This window comes from Cladophialophora yegresii (genome assembly GCF_000585515.1).
Source record: "Cladophialophora yegresii CBS 114405 chromosome Unknown aczIN-supercont1.7, whole genome shotgun sequence".
In the NCBI taxonomy this organism is placed as follows: domain Eukaryota; kingdom Fungi; phylum Ascomycota; class Eurotiomycetes; order Chaetothyriales; family Herpotrichiellaceae; genus Cladophialophora; species Cladophialophora yegresii.
The window spans coordinates 2544019-2565424 of NW_006913051.1; the positions used below are offsets into that span (position 1 = coordinate 2544019).

At 54.3% G+C, this 21406-nt stretch overlaps 7 protein-coding genes across 7 annotated transcripts; 3 read left to right on the forward strand and 4 right to left on the reverse strand.

The window, feature by feature from the left end:
* Nucleotides 1–1829: 1829 nt before the first annotated feature.
* Nucleotides 1830–5604, forward strand: A1O7_10022 (uncharacterized protein; the record flags this gene model as incomplete). Its single annotated transcript, XM_007764006.1, has 2 exons — nt 1830–1966; nt 2019–5604. The coding sequence occupies 2 exons, from the start codon at nt 1830–1832 to the stop codon at nt 5602–5604; spliced, it is 3723 nt and encodes a 1240-aa protein (XP_007762196.1).
* Nucleotides 5605–6231: 627 nt separating this feature from the next.
* Nucleotides 6232–8730, reverse strand: A1O7_10023 (uncharacterized protein; the record flags this gene model as incomplete). The annotated part of the gene is made up of 1 exon (XM_007764007.1): nt 6232–8730. The coding sequence occupies one exon, from the start codon at nt 8728–8730 to the stop codon at nt 6232–6234; it is 2499 nt and encodes an 832-aa protein (XP_007762197.1).
* Nucleotides 8731–9479: 749 nt separating this feature from the next.
* On the reverse strand, nt 9480–10972 carry A1O7_10024 (uncharacterized protein; the record flags this gene model as incomplete). Its single annotated transcript, XM_007764008.1, has 2 exons — nt 9480–10879; nt 10942–10972. 2 exons carry the CDS (start codon nt 10970–10972, stop codon nt 9480–9482), a joined length of 1431 nt encoding a protein of 476 aa, XP_007762198.1.
* Nucleotides 10973–11364: 392 nt separating this feature from the next.
* On the forward strand, nt 11365–13515 carry A1O7_10025 (ectonucleotide pyrophosphatase/phosphodiesterase family member 1/3; the record flags this gene model as incomplete). Its single annotated transcript, XM_007764009.1, has 1 exon — nt 11365–13515. One exon carries the CDS (start codon nt 11365–11367, stop codon nt 13513–13515), a length of 2151 nt encoding a protein of 716 aa, XP_007762199.1.
* A 323-nt stretch (nt 13516–13838) lies between these two features.
* On the reverse strand, nt 13839–14576 carry A1O7_10026 (uncharacterized protein; the record flags this gene model as incomplete). Its single annotated transcript, XM_007764010.1, has 1 exon — nt 13839–14576. One exon carries the CDS (start codon nt 14574–14576, stop codon nt 13839–13841), a length of 738 nt encoding a protein of 245 aa, XP_007762200.1.
* A 1923-nt stretch (nt 14577–16499) lies between these two features.
* Nucleotides 16500–18953, reverse strand: A1O7_10027 (phospholipase A2; the record flags this gene model as incomplete). The annotated part of the gene is made up of 1 exon (XM_007764011.1): nt 16500–18953. The coding sequence occupies one exon, from the start codon at nt 18951–18953 to the stop codon at nt 16500–16502; it is 2454 nt and encodes an 817-aa protein (XP_007762201.1).
* A 550-nt stretch (nt 18954–19503) lies between these two features.
* On the forward strand, nt 19504–21405 carry A1O7_10028 (uncharacterized protein; the record flags this gene model as incomplete). Its single annotated transcript, XM_007764012.1, has 1 exon — nt 19504–21405. The coding sequence occupies one exon, from the start codon at nt 19504–19506 to the stop codon at nt 21403–21405; it is 1902 nt and encodes a 633-aa protein (XP_007762202.1).
* Between the last annotated feature and the right edge of the window lies 1 nt (nt 21406).

A 21406-nucleotide genomic window follows, 5' to 3' on the forward strand; every position in this document is an offset into this window, starting at 1 on the left:
CCTCGATGAGCACTGCCCGTGGCTGCGCCAAAGTCCATCCTGCGTAGAGAGGACTACGAGGGGGCGGTGAAAGTTGTAGCAGATAACTTATCCTCCTTTCAAACCCTCTCCATCAAAAAGTACTGCATTGAGGCCGAGGAACCGATACTGCGCTCTATCCAGCCCAGTTTGCAACAGACGATTCTCCGTCATGATCGCCGGCATCTTTGCATATGTAGCCTTTCTTTTGACCGTATGTTGTGCTTCGGAGGTCACAATCGGACAGGATCTTGAGCTCAAGGGTCAACGAGACTGCGTCTGGTACTGTGTTTATTATGACTGCGGTGGACAAGCAGGATGTCTTGCAGCCAGGCTTGGATGCGGCTCGAATGAATGCTTCTGCCGCGGAGACTTGCGACCGCAAGCGTCTTCGATCCTCTCGTCCTGCATATACACGCGCTTCACCACCTGCGCCAACGAGTACGATTACAACGCTGCCGTGTCAATATACGATCGATACTGTACCTTCACTGCGCCAGTAACGGTCACAGCAATCGCCACGCAGTCTGCTGGCACTTCACCCCCGAATGAGCCCGTGACCGTCACCATCACGAGCAGCAGTCCGATGGGAACTGTCTTCGTCTCAGTCTCTTCGCAAGCGACTCGAACAACCTTCAGGTCTGAAAGTGAGTGGTTCGCTGTGGCCCTGCTCGCAGGCATTCTCGCGTTCATTTGCCTGCTTGTTCCCCGGCATCGCTGATGCGTGGAGAAGCAGGCACGACAATGTTCACCAGCGAGCCGCCACCGTCCGCCACACTGACCCCTTCGGCCTCGATTTCTTCAAGAACGCCAGAAACGAGTTCGACGAGGGATGTGGACGCCGGTGATAACGAAGGGAGCGGAGATGGGCCACCAGATCCTTCTCGAGGTGGAGCCGATGGGCTGGACACGACGGATATCGTGGGAATCGTGGTGGGCATCTTAACACTGATTGTTACGGCCGCGGGAGTGATGGTTTCGTGGAACAAGTGGAAAGGGAGGAGAGCGCAGACGCGTCTTGAGGACCAGGCAGCACCTGCGTATGAGATGGAGGAGGGTACAAGAGGAGATCGTCCGCATATACGTACTCGATGATTAATATCAACCGTGTTTAGAGATCGCTAGGGGGGAGCTGTATGTCCATAATTTTGTTAATCATCACATAACGCCGCGAAACAGTGTACTAGTACAGAGTCAGCCTGCAACGTCACACTGGTGAATGGATTGGACCTGCACTATGGCAGATTCTTTCACCTAATTACTGGGAAAGACCAAACTGAGACAAGCTCGGTCATGGAGATGACTTGCACGGAGAAACGCCCAGAAGCGACACTTGATCAACCGTACTGCCATAGGCCGCTCTTACAGTCCACCGGAATGTGGGGCCGATTTGGCCGCTTTCCAGATTCCAGCTTCTGTTCTTCTTCTTACTCGTCCTTTCTTCATGCAGAAGCCTTTTGGTATTATCGAATCACGCACCCTTGTTCTGCTAACCCAATGCACGTCTGCCAGCTTGCTGCGCCTTGCCGACATGGTCGCAGGCTCCGTCTCATCGGGCGGCTGCTGGCGCACTTTTGGATCGTGCCAATCATGCATGGCCTTTATTGAACCGTTGCTCACCTCTCAGCCTGATCAATCGTCTTCGTTTTCTCATCGCGAGCATTAAAATGGGATCCCTCCCTAACGTGGAGGGGTCTCCAGACCATCGCGGATCCTACATGAAGACTGTGCAGTCGCCGCAGATACCCAATATCGAGCCATACTAGCTTGACTCTGATCCCCTTTTGCCTCAACGGACCAGCCTAGCCAGCATGGCAATACCTCGTGAAGTCTCTATGGCAGAATGGGAGAGTCACAAACCGGCCGTCTGCAAGCTTTATGTCGATGAGGCTTTGACGTTGGCCCAAGTGATGGATCAGATGGCCAGCCGTTATAGCTTCCACGCAAGGTGGCCACGGCCCTTCCCGCCCTTATTTTGCCTAAGCTCACTTGTTGCACAGCGGAGCACAGTACAAGAGAAAGCTGAAAGCATGGGGCTTCCAGAAGAACCAAAAGGGCGAGTTCTGGAAAGACATCAGTCTGACCTTGAAACGCAAGAATCTGGACCCCACCAATGTGGACGTCTTGCTCCACGGAAAGCTTGTTCCTACGAAGAAACTGAAAAACAAGATATCTCGATATGACCTGCCGACATTGAAGTTGAATCCATCCCTCCCCGCATCCTCTACCAGAGACACCATTCTTCCGGCAACCTGGAGAGCCCAGACTCCTGAAGGGGTTCTGATTCGCCCCAAAACACAAATCCCGCGGTCTCTTAGGATTGAATTGCCGTGGCACGAACTGCGAGCTCAGCTCGATAGGGTCATTCCATACCTTTTTCCGACGGAGGCGAATCGGTCTCCAACACCTTTACCTTCCTCGTACCTAGATACTACCGAAGATACAACTGAATGGTGGATCTATCAACACTCCCTATTTGGGCAAAGCCATGGTAGCATCATCGACGCACGCCACAATGACTTTGTTGGTGACAAAATTGCCAGCGTACTCAATGTATCGCCGTTGGCAGCTCGGCATGAAAGTCTAATTGTGATTGTGACTTTGATGGCGCCATATGTCCCTGAGAAATATGAGAAAGAGACGCTGAATTCTGCCTGTCAACTGATTGATCCTGGCTCATCGAAGAGGATGCAGGTGCTAATATCATTCATGGCACTTCTGCTCGCCAACGACGTACTATCTGATGAAAGACTTGACGCCTTTGTGGGCTTCCTCGACGAAATAGCGGGAAAGCAAGCTTTCGGCATGCTACCTCTGAGGGATGAACCCAGCACAAAGGCTATCATAACGCAACTTTTGTTCGCCGCTGTTCGGAAGGACGTGCCAAGATTGATTCAGAGCGCGTTAGAGAACAATGTAAACATCAATCGCCAGTCCACTGGTGGGGAATCAACAACTTTGATCCTAGAAGCCATCCGGCTTGAAAGACTCCACATCATTCAATTGCTGATCGATGCTGCGGCGGACCTACAACCAATTCGGCTAGGTGGGACAGAATACCATAGCATCATGTGCCGCGTGCCTCGACACGGGAGATCTGCATCCGAAGTCTACGGAATGCCTCGATTCTATTGCTTTTGCGAGCGTTCCTCGTTTGTTCGCCGCACTGTTTGCGGTAGAGCTGCTTCCACAAGAATCGCCAACGAAGTTCTTCCCCTATTGCTGCACGCATCGGGCACGATTGGACCCGGTCCAGTGACCACCCTAGCGATATCTTTCGGTGGTAGTACGCACACGATCGAAAAGGTGTTACGGGCCGGCGGGTCCGTCGATGAATATTATATACCTCCTCGGTCCAACGGCATAGATGAATGTGCAGCGAAGTCAACTCCTCTATGTGCTGCAGTGACTTCTGGTGATGCTCGGTTGGTCGGTCTTCTCCTGAAGTATGGAGCAGACCCCAATGGCCCGATAGCAAGATACACAAAGGATTTCCTCGCAGACTGGGGCAAATACTTTTACAAATCGCCGCTGGTCATTGCCACGGAACAAGACAATCTCCAATTAGTGCAATCGTTGCTTGAACATGGCGCAGACCCAAATCTGTGCCCTTTGGAAGTCCTCGACAGGGCGCAAAAGGAACAATGCATCCGCAAGGTTAAGGACGACCAGGACGACCGCGGACCACGAATTGTTGTCCTTTACCCACTACAGGCTGCAGCAGGCCTGGCAGACACTCATATTGCAGAGGTGCTCCTGGATTACGGCGCAAACGTCAATCCACTTCATGATACTCCGCCATTATCTATCGCAGCACATCATGCCCATCCCAAAACCCTCGACCTTCTATTATCAAGGGGCGCGATGACAAATCCATCTCCTGCGAAGGACTTCTGGTTGTCGCCTCTTGAAGGAGCTGTCATCTCCGGAAACGAAGATATCGTTAAACGACTGCTCAGCGCAGGCGCAGATCCGCATGGTTGCTCGGCCTGGCTAGGTGGAAGAACACCACTGCAGCGAGCTGCTGAGAATGGCTCTACCGCCATATTTGACACCTTACTAAGAGCAGGTGCGGCGCTCGAGTCTTCTTTTGATCCCAACCATGGAGCGACGATACTGTATTGGTTTGTGATGCATCGAAACCACGACCGCGTGACGCAGCTTCTCTGCGATGGAGTGAGTCCGACTGGAGACCCCGTTAACCGGAGATCGCCATTGACAGCAGCAATCTTCGTCAAAGACCTGGATATGGTTGCCCTCTTGATCAAATGGGGCGCAGATCCCAACGAGCCCTATCCGATGTGCGAAGATCTGTACAGCGGTGGACAACAGTCAATTCTGTTCCGCTTCAGGCCAAAGTGTATCCCATCGTATAGGACCCCGAAGTCGCTGGGTTCGATCCCTCCTCTGCAGTGGGCAGTCAGCACAGGGCGACTCGATGTGGTAGCTAGCCTCTGCAGCTCCGGCGCTGATGTGAATGGCACTAGTATGCCTGTCGACACTTCCCTACCTGGCCTCGATTTGACCGCACTTCATTTGGCAGTTGCTCACCAGTTTAAAGACATCGTCACGTACCTTTTGGCCCGAGGGGCAGATATCAACTCTATCGCCAACTTTCCTGCCAGAGAAATCTCAACTTTGTGTATCTCAATTTCTCACTCGGACCAAGAAGTTACAGAACTACTGTTGCGCAACGGGGCGGATCCATACGTGCCCTGTCGCAAGAACCATAAGCGACCACAGGAGGATAAGAGGATAGGGCCCAATACAATTCTGCCTCTTGAGTATGCCTGTAAACGCAAAGACAAGAAAATGGTCCAATTTCTTCTGTCTTCAGGTGTTGATGTGCGCGTCGGCTGTCCGCTTGTCGAAGCATTTGGCATTGAGTGGGACAACGCTATGTCTTTTTTGGATGGAGCGGAATATCAGCGGGTTCGCAACCGAGTAATCAACACAATGGAGCTCTTACTCTCTCACGGAGCAGACGTAAATCATCGGCTCGAAGGCAAGAGCACTCCTTTACAGGCTGCAATCCTTTGTGCCGCCAGCATTTCCTTGACGCTGAACGCGAAGGAGGGCGTGGCGGAGCAGGCCATGAAGCAGGCCGCGACGCAGTCATTGCTTCACTGTGCTCGCAGATTGATCGAGCTCGGTGCTGAGATCAATGCCCGACCATCACACAGGGGTCTCGGTAGGACTGCGCTTCAAGCTGCCGTCGAGGTTGGCGAAGTCGAATTCGTACAATTTCTGCTCACGAAAGGAGCAGAGGTCAACGCCCCGGCCGCTCCACGTGTTGGCGTTACCGCGCTGCAAGCCGCTGCGATAAGGGGATTTTTGCGGATCGCCCAGATCTTGCTGGAACATGGGGCGGATGTTGATGCGGATCCAAGTCCTGTTTTGGGACGAAGGGCAATTGACGGCGCAGCTGAATGGGGACGAATCGACATGGTGAAATTTCTCCTTGACAACTACAACGGTCCAAGATCTATTCCCGACGTGTGTGCTAGTGCGATGGAATGCGCCAGATGGAATAGCCAGTGGTACGTGATGGAGTTGCTGGAGAAGTACGAGCCGCCGGCACCATGAACTACAGACGCCTTAACCAACGGCTGGCTAGGGCTGAACTGGGCAGGGGCATGATCAAGTTGACGAGTGCCGGTACTCTCCATGGACGAAGCCCGTGGTAGGCTCCTCGAGGGTTTGAAATATGTTCCCAATACGATGAAGAGTTGCATACTCAGATGGCTGGGTCTATTACTCCCTTGGGGCAGGCGTGGCGGGTTCGGATTTGCAAATGTTTCCTGGAGCAGGAGGGATCCATTCCCGGTCGCAAGCTGCGCATAATGGGGCTGGCCTTGGCTACCAACGCCTGTATTAATTTACGGTGGGTCGTCTTTCTAGTAGGGTAGGCAAGCGAGCAGCTGGAGGCACCTCATGAGCAGCGACGATATACGATCAACTTCTGCGGCAACGGTACTTCAAAATGCACCATCTACTCTATTTCAATATCCTGTCTTTCGTCCTGCGTACTAGTAGAACGAATCTGTAATCTATCATGCGTTGTTCATTGTCCCATCCCATCGTTCAAAACGTGCATGCGTGCGTGCAGTCATCGCGTCGTCCTCGACTCTGATTTCATAAACATGGAAGAACTACTGTCTACTTAGCTAGTTCGGCCAAGGTACTGTAGCGCAGTCACGGCGATTCATTCCCTCACTCCCACGCCCTTGCCCGTCTAGGCCACACGCGCTTGTACAGACTCACCCCCACGGCATCAAGTGGATTGATCTTGCCGTCGAACGTCGCCTTGAAATACCCATGCGTGCCCAGCGGCTCCTTGATGAACCCCTGCCGCCCGCATCTCGTGAACAGCGGCAGGGCCGCGAACCACAGCACGTCCTCGCGGTTGAAGAACATGTACCGGATCGTGACGAGCTTCTTGTGGATCTTGCACGGGTGGCCCGTGAGGATGATGCGTTTGGCGACCACGCGCGCCGAGCTGGGCGGCAGGGTCGTCGCCGTGCCGATGAGCCGGAGCGTAGCAGCCGAAGATGGGTTGTTCGAAGAAGAAGCGCCCGCGTCCGCGTCCACGTTCACGTTCACGAGCTGTGGCGGGCCTGCTGCTGTCTCATCATCTTGACTAACGGCAGAGTGGGTCTGACGCCGGAAGACGAGCACAGGCACGGATCCCCATGTCATTGGCCCGATGAATGTCGCGATGGCGGTCCGGCCGGGGTGCAGGAAGCGGTCGAATTTATGTACGTCGTTGGGTGTCTGGCCTGCTGCGCTGAAGATCGGGTTTGCCACGAGCCGGCGGTGGCCGATCTGCACGATGACTTCGTCCTTGGATTTCAGAGGCGTATCAATATTCGAGTGCAGTGTCATGGTGAGGTTGATGACGGCGTGTTTGTGCTCGTGGCGGAGGAGGGAGAACATGGACGACGGGGCCGCCGCTGCGCTGGATTGCAGCGACACGGGCACGTCGCGGAGGCGGATCTCGACTCTCGTGCCGGCCAGGACGTCCCCGGCGAGCGTCTCCTTCAGGACAGCGTTGTATGATTTCTTGTACTCTGGGACTTGGAGCAGGCGGGGATACTCTTGCGGCTGGTGGGGGAGGTCTTCTGCGTGGTTCCACTCGCTCGTCCGCAGGCTCTTGAGGCCGCGATACTTGGCGAGGCGCTCGCGGGCGAGCACGTCGGGCGGTAGTTCGATCTCGTCGGGGAACTCCAGGTCTTCTTCGGCTTGTTTCTTGCGGGTGGCGCGGAATTCTTCGAGTTGGCGCGCTTCTTCGGCGTCGTCGAGGGGTGCGTCGTCCACGTTCATCTCCGAGGCGGGATACTCTGACGGTTGCGCTTCCGTCATGCCGCCATCCTCGGCGTTGGTGAAGAGCATGTCTTTGTCTTGACCGTCGCCTTCTGCCGGATGCGCGTCGTCGTCCATTGCAACGTCGCCATCTCGGTCCTCGTCGTCCAGGATGTCCGAGTCCGAGTCCGACGCGTCGTCTAGGTACCAAGCGGCTTGGTAACTCGAGGTCCCGTCTGGTAGTTTCTTCGGTGGAGGAGGAATATGTGAATTGTCGTCGGAGAAGTAATGGTGGTCGTCGAGCAGAACACCCTTGTGCTCGCTCGTCGCTGCCGTACTTGCCACGTCCTGCATCTCAGCCGTTTCTGGAGCAAGCTCCGCAAGATCGTCTTGGTTGGCGGTCGGTGTCCACTCCTTGATCGGCTCCTCCGCGTCCATCTCGTCCGCCTTTCTTTTCTGGCTGGAACGTGGCAGTTGTCGGACTGACGAAATCCGAAAGTCTCCCCAACCCGGGATGTGGACTAGTCGATCGGGATTTAGAGACTTGCCCCGGATCGTACCGTACAACGTCACATCAGCGGTGCTTGCTCCATTGGCTTGGGGACCCCAGCTGACGTTCTCAATAAGCATCCAACTTCTGTCGTCTCGCCATCTGATCCCTCGTGTAGAGGCAGTGCAGAGCCGCCGGACCAGATTCGAGCAGTCAGATTTGCTATCGAGACTTGACAGCTTGTCCAAAGCGGGGAAATAACGCCCAAGGGCAATGTTCATGTCGGTCAAATGCCGCATTCGCTTCGGCGCCGGGACTTTCCTGTCCAAATTGGTAACCACGGCTGTGACATTGGTGATGCCTTGACCTTCGAGAGCCTTTAAAAAGAAATCCTCCTCTTGACCATATGTCTGCTCTGCATCAAGCACAAATACCACCCAGTCAGCCAATTTGCAGACATCCAATGCGTTGAGCAGGTCGAATTTCGCAGGCAGGTAAAGTAGATTGCGACGAAATCGATCGACACGAACGGGTACAGTGCCGGAAGGATGGTCGGACTGGGACACGTCGACGCCGTCGTTCAAACCGCGGATTACCGAGTATATGTCGATCCCACTTGACAATGGTACGACGGCAATATGCTTCGCCGCACCGTCTGCGCCCTGGAAAATGTGTTCTTCTCCCTCCCGCTTGTCCTTGTGATTGATACGCAGTTGCTTCGCTTGGTTGCGTCTGGCCAATTTCGACATGACTTGCTGATGCGGTGTCTTCCTTTCTCCTTTGACGGGCTTGCTTGATTCTGTTTTGCCCTTGGCTCTGTCCTTCAAGGCATTCTTCGACGCGAACCGGGACTTGAAGGGTTTATGGTCGACCTTGGTGGTGCTGCGGTGGTGATGGGCAGTTGTGGTAATTGGTGCCATTGCCGTGTTGGCCCCGGAGCCTCCAGCTTTAAACCTGAAGGGCAAGGACATAACATATCACTGGCGGCGAGAGGCGTGTGCGTCAACAGTGCATGAATTTCTTTCTACATGGCGATTGTGTGGGGAAATTTCGACGCTTGGTGACGTCTGCCCCGCACGACAAGACTAGCCTTAATCCGGCTAGATCAGAAATGCTCGTCAGATCTTCGGTAAAACTTCGCAGCAGGCACAGTCTGACCAAAATAAACGGGACACAGCACAATCCTCACTAAAATGCGTTGTTTTCATGGCTGCACCTATACATCCATAAAGCAGATAGATAATTAATTATAAGGCAATATACAAGTAACTACTTGCTCTTATCTATATTAAAATCTAGAACCCTAACTCCTTCTCTTTAGGTAGTTGTGTTGAGAAGTTCTCAGTAACCTAGTGATTTTGGTGAGAGACTGTGCTTCAATCGCTTTACAACAGTACCACACTCAAAGTACTCAGAATGAAAGCGTAAAGTTATAGACATAAGAACTAGTACGGAATGCCTTAGCAATAGTGTAATTATCTATTATTTGTCCGAGTTGTGGATGGTTAGTTGCAGCGAGGAAAAGAGTGCATTTTGGTGAGGATTGGGCTCTGTCCCGTTTATTTTGGTCACGCTGTGAGCAGGACAGCTCACACAGCTACGGAGTCGTGGGAGTACACTATCACACTACAGAGGTGGTGATGCTGCTCTTAGTTGCCACTCCTCCTTGTCAAGCCTTCGAGGTTGACCGCCCTATCTCGGCCCCGACACCCGCCAGTACATTATGGACGAGCCCATCTTCTACAATGCCCTCCTGCCACGAAAAGCCGAGGACCAAACATCCATCCGCGCCCGTGACGACAGAGACTTGGATCGCGGCCGCCGTGACACCGGCGCTCTGAGTGAAGACCATCCTCCCCATTTCTAAACCGCTGCCTCCATGTCCGCTTGTGTATGGTTTAACAAGACCTAGGTTGGATACCTCGAAGCTGTTTTCCCTGTGCTTTCCTATCTTGGACAAGAAGAGGTCTTCGTGGAAGTTGTTCACATATTTAAGCAGGTTAGTGCCTGCGTTGGCGCCTCTCAAGCTCAATGTGTGTTCGATGTTGCGGCGGGAACGTTGCGCCTCGGGCCAAGAGAGGACAGAAAGCTCGCTTTTTGAATCGTGAGCATGTTCAAAGCTACGGCGATTGTAAATCTCGGACATATCCTGCATGAACACACCCATAACGTCATCCGTGATCCCTGCTTCCTTCTGGAGAAATCGACGCGTCGAGAGTGCGCCGCTGCATGTGAGACTGGTGCAGTTTTCAGGCAAGTGCGCAAAGAGCATACCTGCAATTAGGGTTTGCAGTGCTGCGGTGATGGTCGTTCCGTTCTCACGGCATACATTCTTGAAAGCTGTCGTCTTCAAAGCTGGAATATTGAGTGATCGAAGTCGGGTTTGCCCCAAAGACGCAGTGCATTTCCCTCCGGTCCAAAGGCCAGGGTTTCTAGCTGGCCAGAACTTTGACAAGATCCACTCTTTGAAGAGGACTTTGAGGAGATACCACACCGTAACAGGTAAGGGATGGAGCGCTTCCAGATCTGGCTGCAATGGTGTCGATGGGGTAGCCATGATATTTGGCACAGGGATAGCGAGCGATCCTGAGAAGGCAGATGACAAGGCTTCGTGAAAGGTACGGTGGAAAGCAATGCCTGACTGTCCATCACCCAAAGCATGGTGGTAGAAGAACGCTGCTGTAAAGTGACTGGGATGATACAGAACCCTCAGCCGCCAGAAGGGCCTTGGTGCTCCATAGGGGATGCTATGTTGAGAGCTGAGGAGTTCGTCCAGTTCAGTGTCTCGCGTCTCGGCTTCCCATGGGTAATCATGCTGCCGCCTCTCAAGGGTGACACATTTGTCGAGATTGATTTCAGGCAGGCGGACAAAGTATGGGGTCTGAGTATGCTCGTCCACTGGGATTGCGGAGAGGATCGGATGGCGAGCAATCACATCTCCGAGCGCCTTGTAAATGTAGTCCTTCAGTGGTAACGAATAGCTCTTCGAGAGCTTGTACGAGGCAGTCACTGCAGGGCCAAGATAGAATTTCAGGTCATGGCGGGCGGTTGAGTAGCGCTCTAGCCTGCCTAGGATTATTCAGTCAGTTCTAGAAGAAGTTCCGTCGAGCGCCAAAGCAAGGCTGACATACCAACGGGACGCAGTTTTTCCAGGTTCTCCATATTCAAGATTGCCGTCTTCCAAAGGTCTTTTACAGTTCACTCCGCCATGGTCTATATATGCTGCCTGTTATCCAAGCAACGCCAGCTTGCATGACCATCGCCATTGACACCTCATCTCAGGAGCTGGATTAGACCGGGAGCCTTGCGACCAGAAAAGGGGCAAGGCAGGGCTGCGTAGCGGCTAGGATCATCGTTATTCCGGCTCCGGATTTAGAGGCGCAACAGGGGGTTCAACGAGGCAATAATTCAGGGCTGTCACACAGGCCAACTGTCTGTGTCTTTCTTTACTGCGGGCAGATCAGACGCCGACATGCGTCTCTTGCTGTATCAACTATTGCTTCTTGCCTAGGCCTTTTATTCTTAGCATTCTGGGTGCTGCTGTGCAAGTCGGCATGGCTCGAGACCGCGATGGCCTCTTCTCCGAGAAGCATTACGACGATGACGCCGCCCTTGTTCCCTCCGAGTCGGAATCGGAGAATGGAAGCGAAAGCGAGGAGGATGTTCGAGATGGTGACAGGGATATCCTTGACGAAACCGAAGAGCATGAGAAGTTGCTACAGAAGCCTTCGCGGCTAGAAAGAGCGCGCGGTGCATTTGGGCTGCGCGATGGTCGACAGGAGGGAGGAAGCAGTGGCAAGCGGGCGACGAAGAGCACGAGCCGCAGATCTCGCAAAAGGGGGATGAGCACTCCGGACAAGTTGGAGGGTGGCTTCACAGACTCTAACTCTGAAGACTCGTTCGAGATCCAAGCCGGCAAGTGGGAAGGCAAGACTTCAAAGAAGTCCCATGGGGGTCGTCTGGCCATGATATACCTTGCGATCACTGGCCTCTTCGTCGCCCTGCTGTTCGGTGCATATAAGGCGTCATCCAAGAAACACAAATTGGCACCGACAGAGCATCGACTGACCAGGTACAACAATGGAACCCATATCTTCCGCCCGACGACGATCTTCATATCTCTCGACGGTTTCCGCGCCGACTTTCTCAACCGGAATATCACTCCGGCACTGAATGCCTTTATAGCAAGCGGAGTATCGCCGAAATATATGCTGCCGTCGTTCCCCTCCGTCACCTTTCCAAATCATTTCACTCTGATGACGGGTCTGTACCCAGAGAGTCACGGCGTGGTCAGCAATCAGTTTTGGGATCCAGAATTTCAGGAAGAGTTTTGGTACACCAACGTCAGCGTGTCAATGCAACCGAAATGGTGGAATGCAGAGCCACTATGGGTAACTGCTGAACATCAGGGCGTGCGGTCCGCCATCCACATGTGGCCGGGCTCTGAAGCTCATATACCAGACGTTGAGCCAACGTATATGGACAAATACAACGGGACTGAAGCGTTACCGCGCAAGGTCGACAGTATACTACGTTGGCTGGACATGCCTGGTGATGATGACGTGGATGCCGCGGCGCATGAAGACCTTCGCCCACAGTTTATCGCTGCCTACGTTCCTAACGTTGATGCTGATGGACATCTGTACGGTCCAAACAGCACAGAGATCCGAGCCACGATTGCCGATGTGGATAGCATGCTGACAATGCTTGTCGAGGGTCTCCTTGCACGCAACCTCACGGAAATCGTTAACATGGTCATCGTCTCCGATCACGGCATGGCAACCACCTCCACAAGTCGACTGGTCCAGCTCGACGATTTGATCGATATGTCCTTGGTGGACCACATCGATGGTTGGCCCCTCCGCGGTCTGCGCCTGAAGAACCCTGACCGTGACATCTCCATTCTATACGAGGCGCTGTCTGAGAAAGCGGCGGAATCAGGGAACTTCAACGTCTACACTCTCGAAACGATGCCAGAGCGCTATCATTTCACCAAGAACGACCGAATTGCTCCATTGTGGATCGTCCCAAAGACGGGTTGGGCTGTGGTCGAAAAGTCCGATTTCGATGTGGCTGACGCCCTAGCAACTGGGGAAGAATACGCTCCGAAGGGCCTTCACGGCTATGATCACGAGCATCCTCTGATGCGTGCCATCTTTGTGGCAAGAGGCCCGGCATTCCCCCACGAACCCAACAGTCAATTACCTATTTTTCAGAACATCGAGGTGTATAACATCATGTGTGACTCTTTGGGCATCGTCCCACATCCGAATAATGGGACACTGAGATTGCCGCTAAAACCTCAAGGTTTACACTCGGAGAACGATAATCCGGGTTCCGAAGTCGTGGCGGATCCGGTCGACGATGAGGAAGACGGGGGAGAAGACACGCCTGCTCCTGATGAAGACCAGGATACCTCGAATCCGTCAACAACTGATTCACCTCAGAGTGGAGATGACTCTCCCACCGATACACCTCCGGAAGGTAGTGCTCCGTCCGATACGCCGCAGAGAGACGATGCTTCAGCCGATCCATCGCCGGACAAAGATAACCCTCCAGCCGATGTAGGCGACGGGCAACATAGGACAAGCAGCAGTTGGTGGAGCTTCGTCCATGAACAGCTTGAGAAAGCCAAAGAATGGGCCAAGGAGTTTGTGGACTCGATCAAAGGCAACAAGGAAGGAGAAGGCGAACCACCTGTGTGAAGACAAGTGGAGAAGCAGTTCAATTCTTGATCCAAATCGGTTACCTGCCAGCACTTTTCTGACGATCCGTCACGGCATCTCTTAGAGGCGATCTATCTCCAACCCGCAATTCCCACTCGACGGCTTGCAAGAGTGTCGCTACCAAGGTATCCATCTAGGTGCACGGATGCCCACCTCCTTGAAAGGTGCATATAGCCTACTCCATCGTTACCGGAGGCGCGGCAACCTTGCGTCAACCTGGATACCCGCCAAGATCTACTCACGGCCGAAACCCCTTTGACCGGAGTCATGACGGCCCTGACCTTGCAGAACGGATCTTCGCTTTAGTGCTTGACCGCAGCGCCCAGATCGTGCAGCCACTTGTCCAGCATATCATCAACCGCCTTCTGCTTGATGCCGGCCTTGTCCGGCCACGGGTCAAAGACCATCAATCCGCCATCAGCCTTGTCGTATAGCACCTGGAAGTCGGCCCACGGGTTCGCATCAAACACCGTCCTGATGTGCTTGACCGCGTCGATTGTGGTGGCTACGTGCTTGATGGCGTCCTTCTCGCCTAGGCACTTCTTCATAAAGTCCTCGGGCTTATCGAGCTTGCGCATCTCGATGAATCGCCCACCGATATCGAGGCGCTGCATGAAGAACGCACACCCCGCCACGTGATGGCTGTCTTCGTCATTACTCAATAACACGTCGACAATGAAGTCCTTGGGCAGTGGTGTCTCGAAGGGCCGCGGCACGCGCACGCCCTTGCTGCCCACGTAGGCGAGTATCCCTGTCTCGCCTGCGAACTCCTTGGTCGCCGGGGTGAGCATGCTGTTCTGCACGCACAGCACCCAGTCGGTGGGAGTCTTGTGCGTGCCGCCGACAGTGACGGCGAACACGCTCTTATTGGCGCCATTGCCCAGGAACTCAAAATGAAGTGGCTGGTCTGGGAGTGGGTGTTCGTGTGCGTCGACAAAGATGAGCCCAAAGACAGTGGGCTTCTCAGAGAGGAGCTGCCGCTGGAGGCGCTGGCCTTTGATTGCCGCGATGAGGGTGTCGAGCGTAGTGGCGGCCGACATGGTGGAAGCAGTAGAGCGTTGATGGTGGCAATGCGGCGGTCTCTGATGTGGTTTCGCGGCGTAGTAGGACAGCGATTGTAGGTGTTCGAGGAGGAAACGAGAGAGATAGCCTTAAATACACAGCCACTGCATCGCTTGAAGTCTACCGGAACACTTACTGCGCACTCCTTCACTAGACAATCGAGTCTTCAGCCAGCCATATCTCTGACCGAGCGCTGTCGACCAGTTGTAAGACTGCCATGCTAGGTATGCAATCGTGCCGATTTACAGTGTATTTTCTGGTGCTACACCGTCTCTTACTTAAATCCAGCTCGCTAGACCGTTCAGCAAGCCACCACGGCGAGAACTAAGGATGTGATTATGTCAGATGTGATGGCCGTAGAGAATAGACATTCAGCCCTAGAACCATTATCCTACCCCATGATGGACACGGTGTATTACAAAGTCCAGAGTCCAGAGTACGGGGCTGAATATGTATGTACGTGTGCCGTTAGAAAGGTTCCTAGCGAGCCAGCCACCTCACTTGTCCAGAGCGCTGAGGCTGACCCGATTCCTGCCCGCCATTTCGCCCCATACTCGAACACAAACACTTTCCACATGCGGAAGGTGTTTCGCGCGCGGAGTCCTCTTAGCTATCATGTATGTCTGTACGTATGTCAGCGGCGAGCTGTATCTTTAGCCATAGCAAGGATGACCACCTTGTGCAGGACTGTAGCAGGGCTGTACGGACTCGATCCTCATGTCTTATGTCGCAATTCCGCCTTTCGTTTTGTGACATATGTCTACGATCTGTGTCTATCATCCATGTCCTTTGCTTCACGTGGTCATGCACTCCTATAGTACACACGACGTCCCTAATCCGCTTGTCTCCTTCATAGCTCAACCTCAAATACCCTACTCCCTGCCGATCTCTGCTCGCGTCAACACCGGCAGAGGCGAGGAGGGGACCTGTAATCTTGCCTAACATACAATTCACCACCTCACTGGATCTCTCTCACTCGCTCTCATTCTTTCACTTCCCGTTGCTTTAAAGCTAACCCGCGCACGCAAGGTCTGCTCCACACTAAGTACCATCTCTGGCGAGTATGTCCTTCGTGATTCGGCATCGTCCCATCCCAAACTTACGTCGAACAACGATATCGCGAATCACCCGCCGCAGCACCACCACGGCAAAGGACATCACAAGCGGCGCCAGCGGGGCTGAGGAGCCGATGTGCATGAATTAGGCCCACGCAATTAGCTCTTCCCTCGATATTGGATTCGTTGGCACAACCACCTGTCTAGTTTGCGGGTCTTAAACCTCCGTGACTGCTGTCTCCCCACTGGGCTTGGCTTGATGTAAGGACCTTCCTTCCATTTGTTCTCGCTTCATCTGCGTGTATCGCTCCGGACGACTGACGCAACATGCACATCCAGGGAGGTTGCTCAGGGGAGCGAATGATGGGAAAGGTGATCTCAAGACTGTGGCCAGTGGTTGGGTTCAGCTGGATCCGGAGACTGAGGTGTATTTGACGGTGCGGGAGACGGACGATAACACAATTGGCCTGTCCTGAAACGGTCGAAGCTAAGTGTATTGAATCAGCTCAGCTCAAGCACACCAATGGAATCGATGGTGGCACTTGGCGTCGGTGGGCATCATGTTGCCGATAGTGGCTAGCTGGTCGACTGCTGTACCGATATTGCTTGACTCGAACCGAATTCTCGTTGAAGGACATGAGACGCCGCTCGTGGGAGGATACCATTGAGCTTGCTTGGATGCCTAGGCCATCGCAACGGGGATGAGAGTGGTCAAACCGGCTGTGACTTGAATTGACGTCGATTTTCGTCCCTCAAGCACGGTACTGTAAGTGACCCTCAGAGCCTTAGTCACAGCATCAAATAGCCAACAGGCATGGAGATGCACGAGCTCCTTGCGCACTTCGATCAAGCAAAAGAATCCCCTGCATGTCGCATCCTCCACTTCCACTTTTTACCGTTCAATCTCTCCTCCCGTTCCTTCCTCTCCTTCTTTTTCCTTTCATAGACTGCCCGCACGGTCCGCCTGACCTTTTCCTTGCCTTCACTAAAATTGGTTCGAGCCAGTTCAACTACCTTGTCGACCTGCTCGGGGGTGTAGATGAAGTTCCACGTGGACAGAAAATCCGACTTGTCCGGGTCGACGCCGGGGACTTTGGGATGAGGCAGTAGTGGAAAATAAATCACGGCGAGGCCAGCATCGGGGCTCATGAGTTGGAACTGCGGCGAATTTGAGTCTTCTGTGTCGCCGTCAGGGATGTCCCAGTCCAATGTTTTTGACGGAGGCGGCTCTTCTTCACTGGATCGTTCAGCTCTGCTGCCGACCCAGACAGAACATGGTCCTAGCGTGCTGGCGGCATCAGGCGCGGAGCCTGTAGTCGGGCTTTCCGGGGCGTTACTCTTTCCTTCTGCCGCCGCTTTTTGTTCGCGATCTTCTTCTCTTGCCTCGGCGAGCTTGGTGGCTGCTTCTTGGGCGGTGCTCGCCTCGGCCTCTGCAAGTGCTTTCGCGTGCTCCTGTGGCTTGGAGGAGGCTCTGGGCCAACCTGCTCCGATAGGCCAGCCTTTGATGCCGCGTTGGCGGGTATAGCCGTCGACCACGGAGAGCCAATTCTCCTTTTGTATGTCTGCTGAAGCGTCGAACGCGATGAGGATGTCCACGTCACGGCCGGGTCGGAGGAGAGGGTAGATCGGGAGATTGTTGGACATTCCGGCGTCCATCAGCTGAAGGTGGTCGGTCTTGAAGACAGAGTCGGGACAAGTTGACGGGAGTTGCTTATCCATGCCATAGACGAAGTTGGGAATGGTAGCCGGCTCGATGGGATGGATTTTGATGAGGTCTTCGTTCTTCCCTTCGAGGAGCATGTTAATCCCATCGAAGCCAACCATGCCTAGCAGAGCAGGCTTGATCTCCTTGTAGTAGTGAGATAGTGTGGCACAAAAGGCCGAGCCCCAGATCCCAAGGAGGAGACTCTGGCGGATCTCTGGCAATGTAACACCGGTCTCGAGGACCAAATTTTGCCCATTCTTGAATGGCCGTCCCAGACTCCAGGTGGGTATGCCAGCGCCAAACTCTTCGCACCAGACTTCCCAGGGATGCATCTCGAACCATTGAAACCATGCTTCTTTCCTTGCGACCTCCCTGACCTTCTGCTTGAGTGCCAAGTCACCTTTTGCTGCCTCTTGTTCTTCCACATCAACCGGAATCTCGTGTCGTACGGCAGTGTAGATCGGCATGGGATACTGGCCATTTTCGATGTACATGCGCTGATTAGACAATTTCAGGTCGACGTCGTTCACTGCCAAATCACCATATGGGACTAGAAGCCTGGCAGCCAGAAGCAGGCTGTAAATGTCGACCAGCCCAAAAGAAGCACCGGGGTCTCCCTTGAGTTTCTCAATGAAGCCACTGAGGATGAATTTGTTGGTTGGAGCAGAGGTCACGAGCTTCAAAGCAGGCGGAGGAAATGCGATGTGTGTTCCGATGCGCGACTTGATGTGCTTGAGCAGCTGTCGATGGTCCTGCTTTCCCAAAGACGAGTAGAATAGCGTCTGTAGCCAACAACTACCGCTGACTCCGGCGGTATATGTCACACAGTCAAAAAGACCAGCCTCTTGCGCTGAGAGGTAGCTGCTGGTCCCGGCCACCATTGCTCGAAGGCCACCGCCAGAGCCACACATGGCGATTGTCGGCACATCGTCAGGGTGTATCTCTTTCTCGTCAATGTTGAGGTATTTTGCCAATGCCTTGACTACGTATCGTTTCCGTTTCCGTCGAAATGCTAGCTCATCTTTGCCGAGGGAATCCCCAACACGGACTGTCGCGTTCCACGTTATCTCGGGGTTGATGGATGGATCATGCGCCTCTTGCCAAATCTCATCGGCCAGACTTCCAGGCTCCATGGACAGCTCGAATTGGAGCTTCGCGAATCCATCGGGCAGAAGTTTGGCCCAGTTGGGTACTACCCAGTCAACTATCTTGTCGCCCAGGGTGGTCCATTGTATCCTGGCAATGCCCTCGGTGACGTTATCGAAGTTTCTTGAGAACGCAGCCCAAGAGTTCTCGTCATCGCTTTCAAACAGAGGGACGTATCGGTCAGGATCATTGCTCTTGTCGATGATGGCAGCATCACCTCTCTTTGTAGCATGCTTAGGATCTTCGACTTGAGCATAATGACTCTGGAGGCGGCGGCCGTACGCGATGAGCGAGGCATCTTGCGGAATCGGAGGGCTTGGAGGGCTGTCGAGTCTGACAAGGTTGCTGCGTCGCGTCGAACTATGAATGCCGGCGCATGCGGCAGCAGCTAGAGCGATCGCCGGGTAACGCAGGCGAGACGCGGTGTTCAAAAGCCTTGCAGCGCCCATGGTCGGGAGAGCGCTGCAAAGAAGATATTATCGGTCGTCAAGTTCCATCGCCTACCTACCACGTGGAAGACAAAAGGTCGTCACTGCCCCTTAGCAATCGTCCTCACCCATGTGCCATCCAAGTTTTTGTTGGGCAAGGAGGGCATCACCAGGATCGCGTTAGAATGACGTGTGGCTGCGGCTGCGGTGGATCTTGCTTCCGGCCACGCCACGCCGAGCTTACCCGACGCCCAGGAGCCTAGCAGCGTGGCAGCGCGGGTACCTGAACTAAGCCCAGCGTGGCCTAGCACGGAAAGGCGGGCTTGAGCCTCCAGGTCAAGCACCGCCAGCTACTACTGTCTTGGTCTGACTTGTCTCTATCATTGGACATCACATCGCTAACGGGTATATCACACTCCACACGTGCCATCCAGCATCTCCTAAGCAGTAGTCATTCGCTTCAAAACAATGACATCGGAAAGATCGCCCAGGCCGCTGGAATGGTGAAGCACAATATGACATTTTGAGCGCTGTTTCAGACCGACTCTCGGGCACAAACCGCATCTTACCCATGGCTGGACCCAAGAATGCCGCCTTTGCGGAAGAGAGCGCCGAGGTTGAGGTCCTACTGGCCTCTCTGGGGAAGACCAAAGACCTTACCAAGCGGATAGCCGCCAGCCTGTCGCGTCTGGACGTGAGCGGCAAGATCGTCAAGGATGCCATCGGACCCATCTATGCCAACACGCAACAGCTCCAGATCACGAGTCGTAACATCGAGAAGGTCAATGAAGCCATCGAAAAGCTCAAGCAGCCTCTGGACTCACGTGGACGCGAAGAGGGCATCATCCGTGCTGGACCCAAGAGTGCCGGGCTGCCACAGTATCTGGGCGCCTTGAAGCGTGTGGACAAGGCCCTCAGCGACATGAGCTCCACAAACATGAGATCGAACCAACAAGCTATATCAGAGTTCCAGACTCTGCTGACCACCGGCGTCAATCAGTTGAATGACATGTACCGGCAAATGCTGCAGGAGGATTCCCAGATCGTTGAACCACTACATTATATCACTAAACAAATACCATTCCCTACATTCTCCACTGAGAAGGCGCAGAACCTAAGCCAGATAGCCATGGCAATCGCTTCGGCCGGGGCTCAATCCGCCAGAATGGGCCAACGTGAAGACGACGTCGCGGCGCGCATATACTCAGAAATCAGAGGTGACTATCTCCAAGGTAGTCTGCAAAACCTGGCAACAGCATCTATCATGACGTCGAAACGACGAGACGACGACACCGGTGTCTATCGTGAAGGGTCAAGCGGCGTTGGTGCCTACGTAAAGGCCATCGAAGGCATGTTTCTCGCAGAAGCAGAGAACACGTCCCGCATATTCCGCAACGAAGCCGGCCGCGTTCTCACCTCAACCTGCGGCAAAGCCATGGCGACGTTCTCGCGCACAATGTCCGACCTGAACAATGTTATCAAGCCGCGCATCTTAAGCGACTGCTTCCTCGCCTACGAGATCCTGGACCTCGTAACACCGCTGAGCTACCGGCTGGAGCAACGGACCGGTCAACTCCGACCACAATTCGCCGAAGCACTGCGCCCATTACGGGACACCGCCCGCTCGTCCTTAGGCGACATCATCACGCAAACAAAGAGGCAAGCCGAGGCGACCTCGACGCTGCCGCCCGACGGCAACACCATCCCGCTGGTATCCCAGACCGCCACGCGCCTACAAAACCTCGCGACCTTCGACCGGCCCATCCTCGCCCTCCTGTCCTCCATAGGCGACGGCAACTGGCGGTCCGCCCCTGGCATGGCTTCGCAATCGACCCTGAACCTCGAACTGACCCCCTCGACGGAGAACCCGACCCTCCTCTCGCACTACCTAGTCGACCTGGTCGACGGGCTGCTCACGACGCTCAACACGCGCTCCCAGGCCCTGCACCCCAAGAAACCCCTCCAGGGGATCTTCCAGCTGAACAACGTCGCGATCGTGACTCGCACGGTGCAGTCCTCCCCCGATCTAGCGCGCTACCTGGGCATCTCGCCACACAACGCGAAACTCGAGTCCTACCGCAAAGCCGGCTCGTCGCTGTACCTCACGGCATGGCGCGACCCGGCGAACCACCTGTTTGATCAGATCCAGACGTCTGGCTCGCGGCCGTTGTCGTCCGGACAGGGCCCCGCCATCGACTCGACCAGCATCATCAAATCACTAAACAGCAAGGACAAGGACAAGATCAAGGAGAAGTTCCGGCTCTTCAACGCCAGCTTCGACGAGCTGGTCTCCCGCCACAAGTCGCTGCACATGGAGAGCGAGGTGCGCGCGAACCTGGCACGGGAGATCCAGAGCCTGATCGAGCCGCTTTACGCGCGCTTCTGGGACCGGTACCACGAGGTGGATAAGGGGAAGGGGAAAGTCGTGCGCTACGACAAGGGGGCTTTGGCGTCTATGCTGGCGAGTCTGTAGA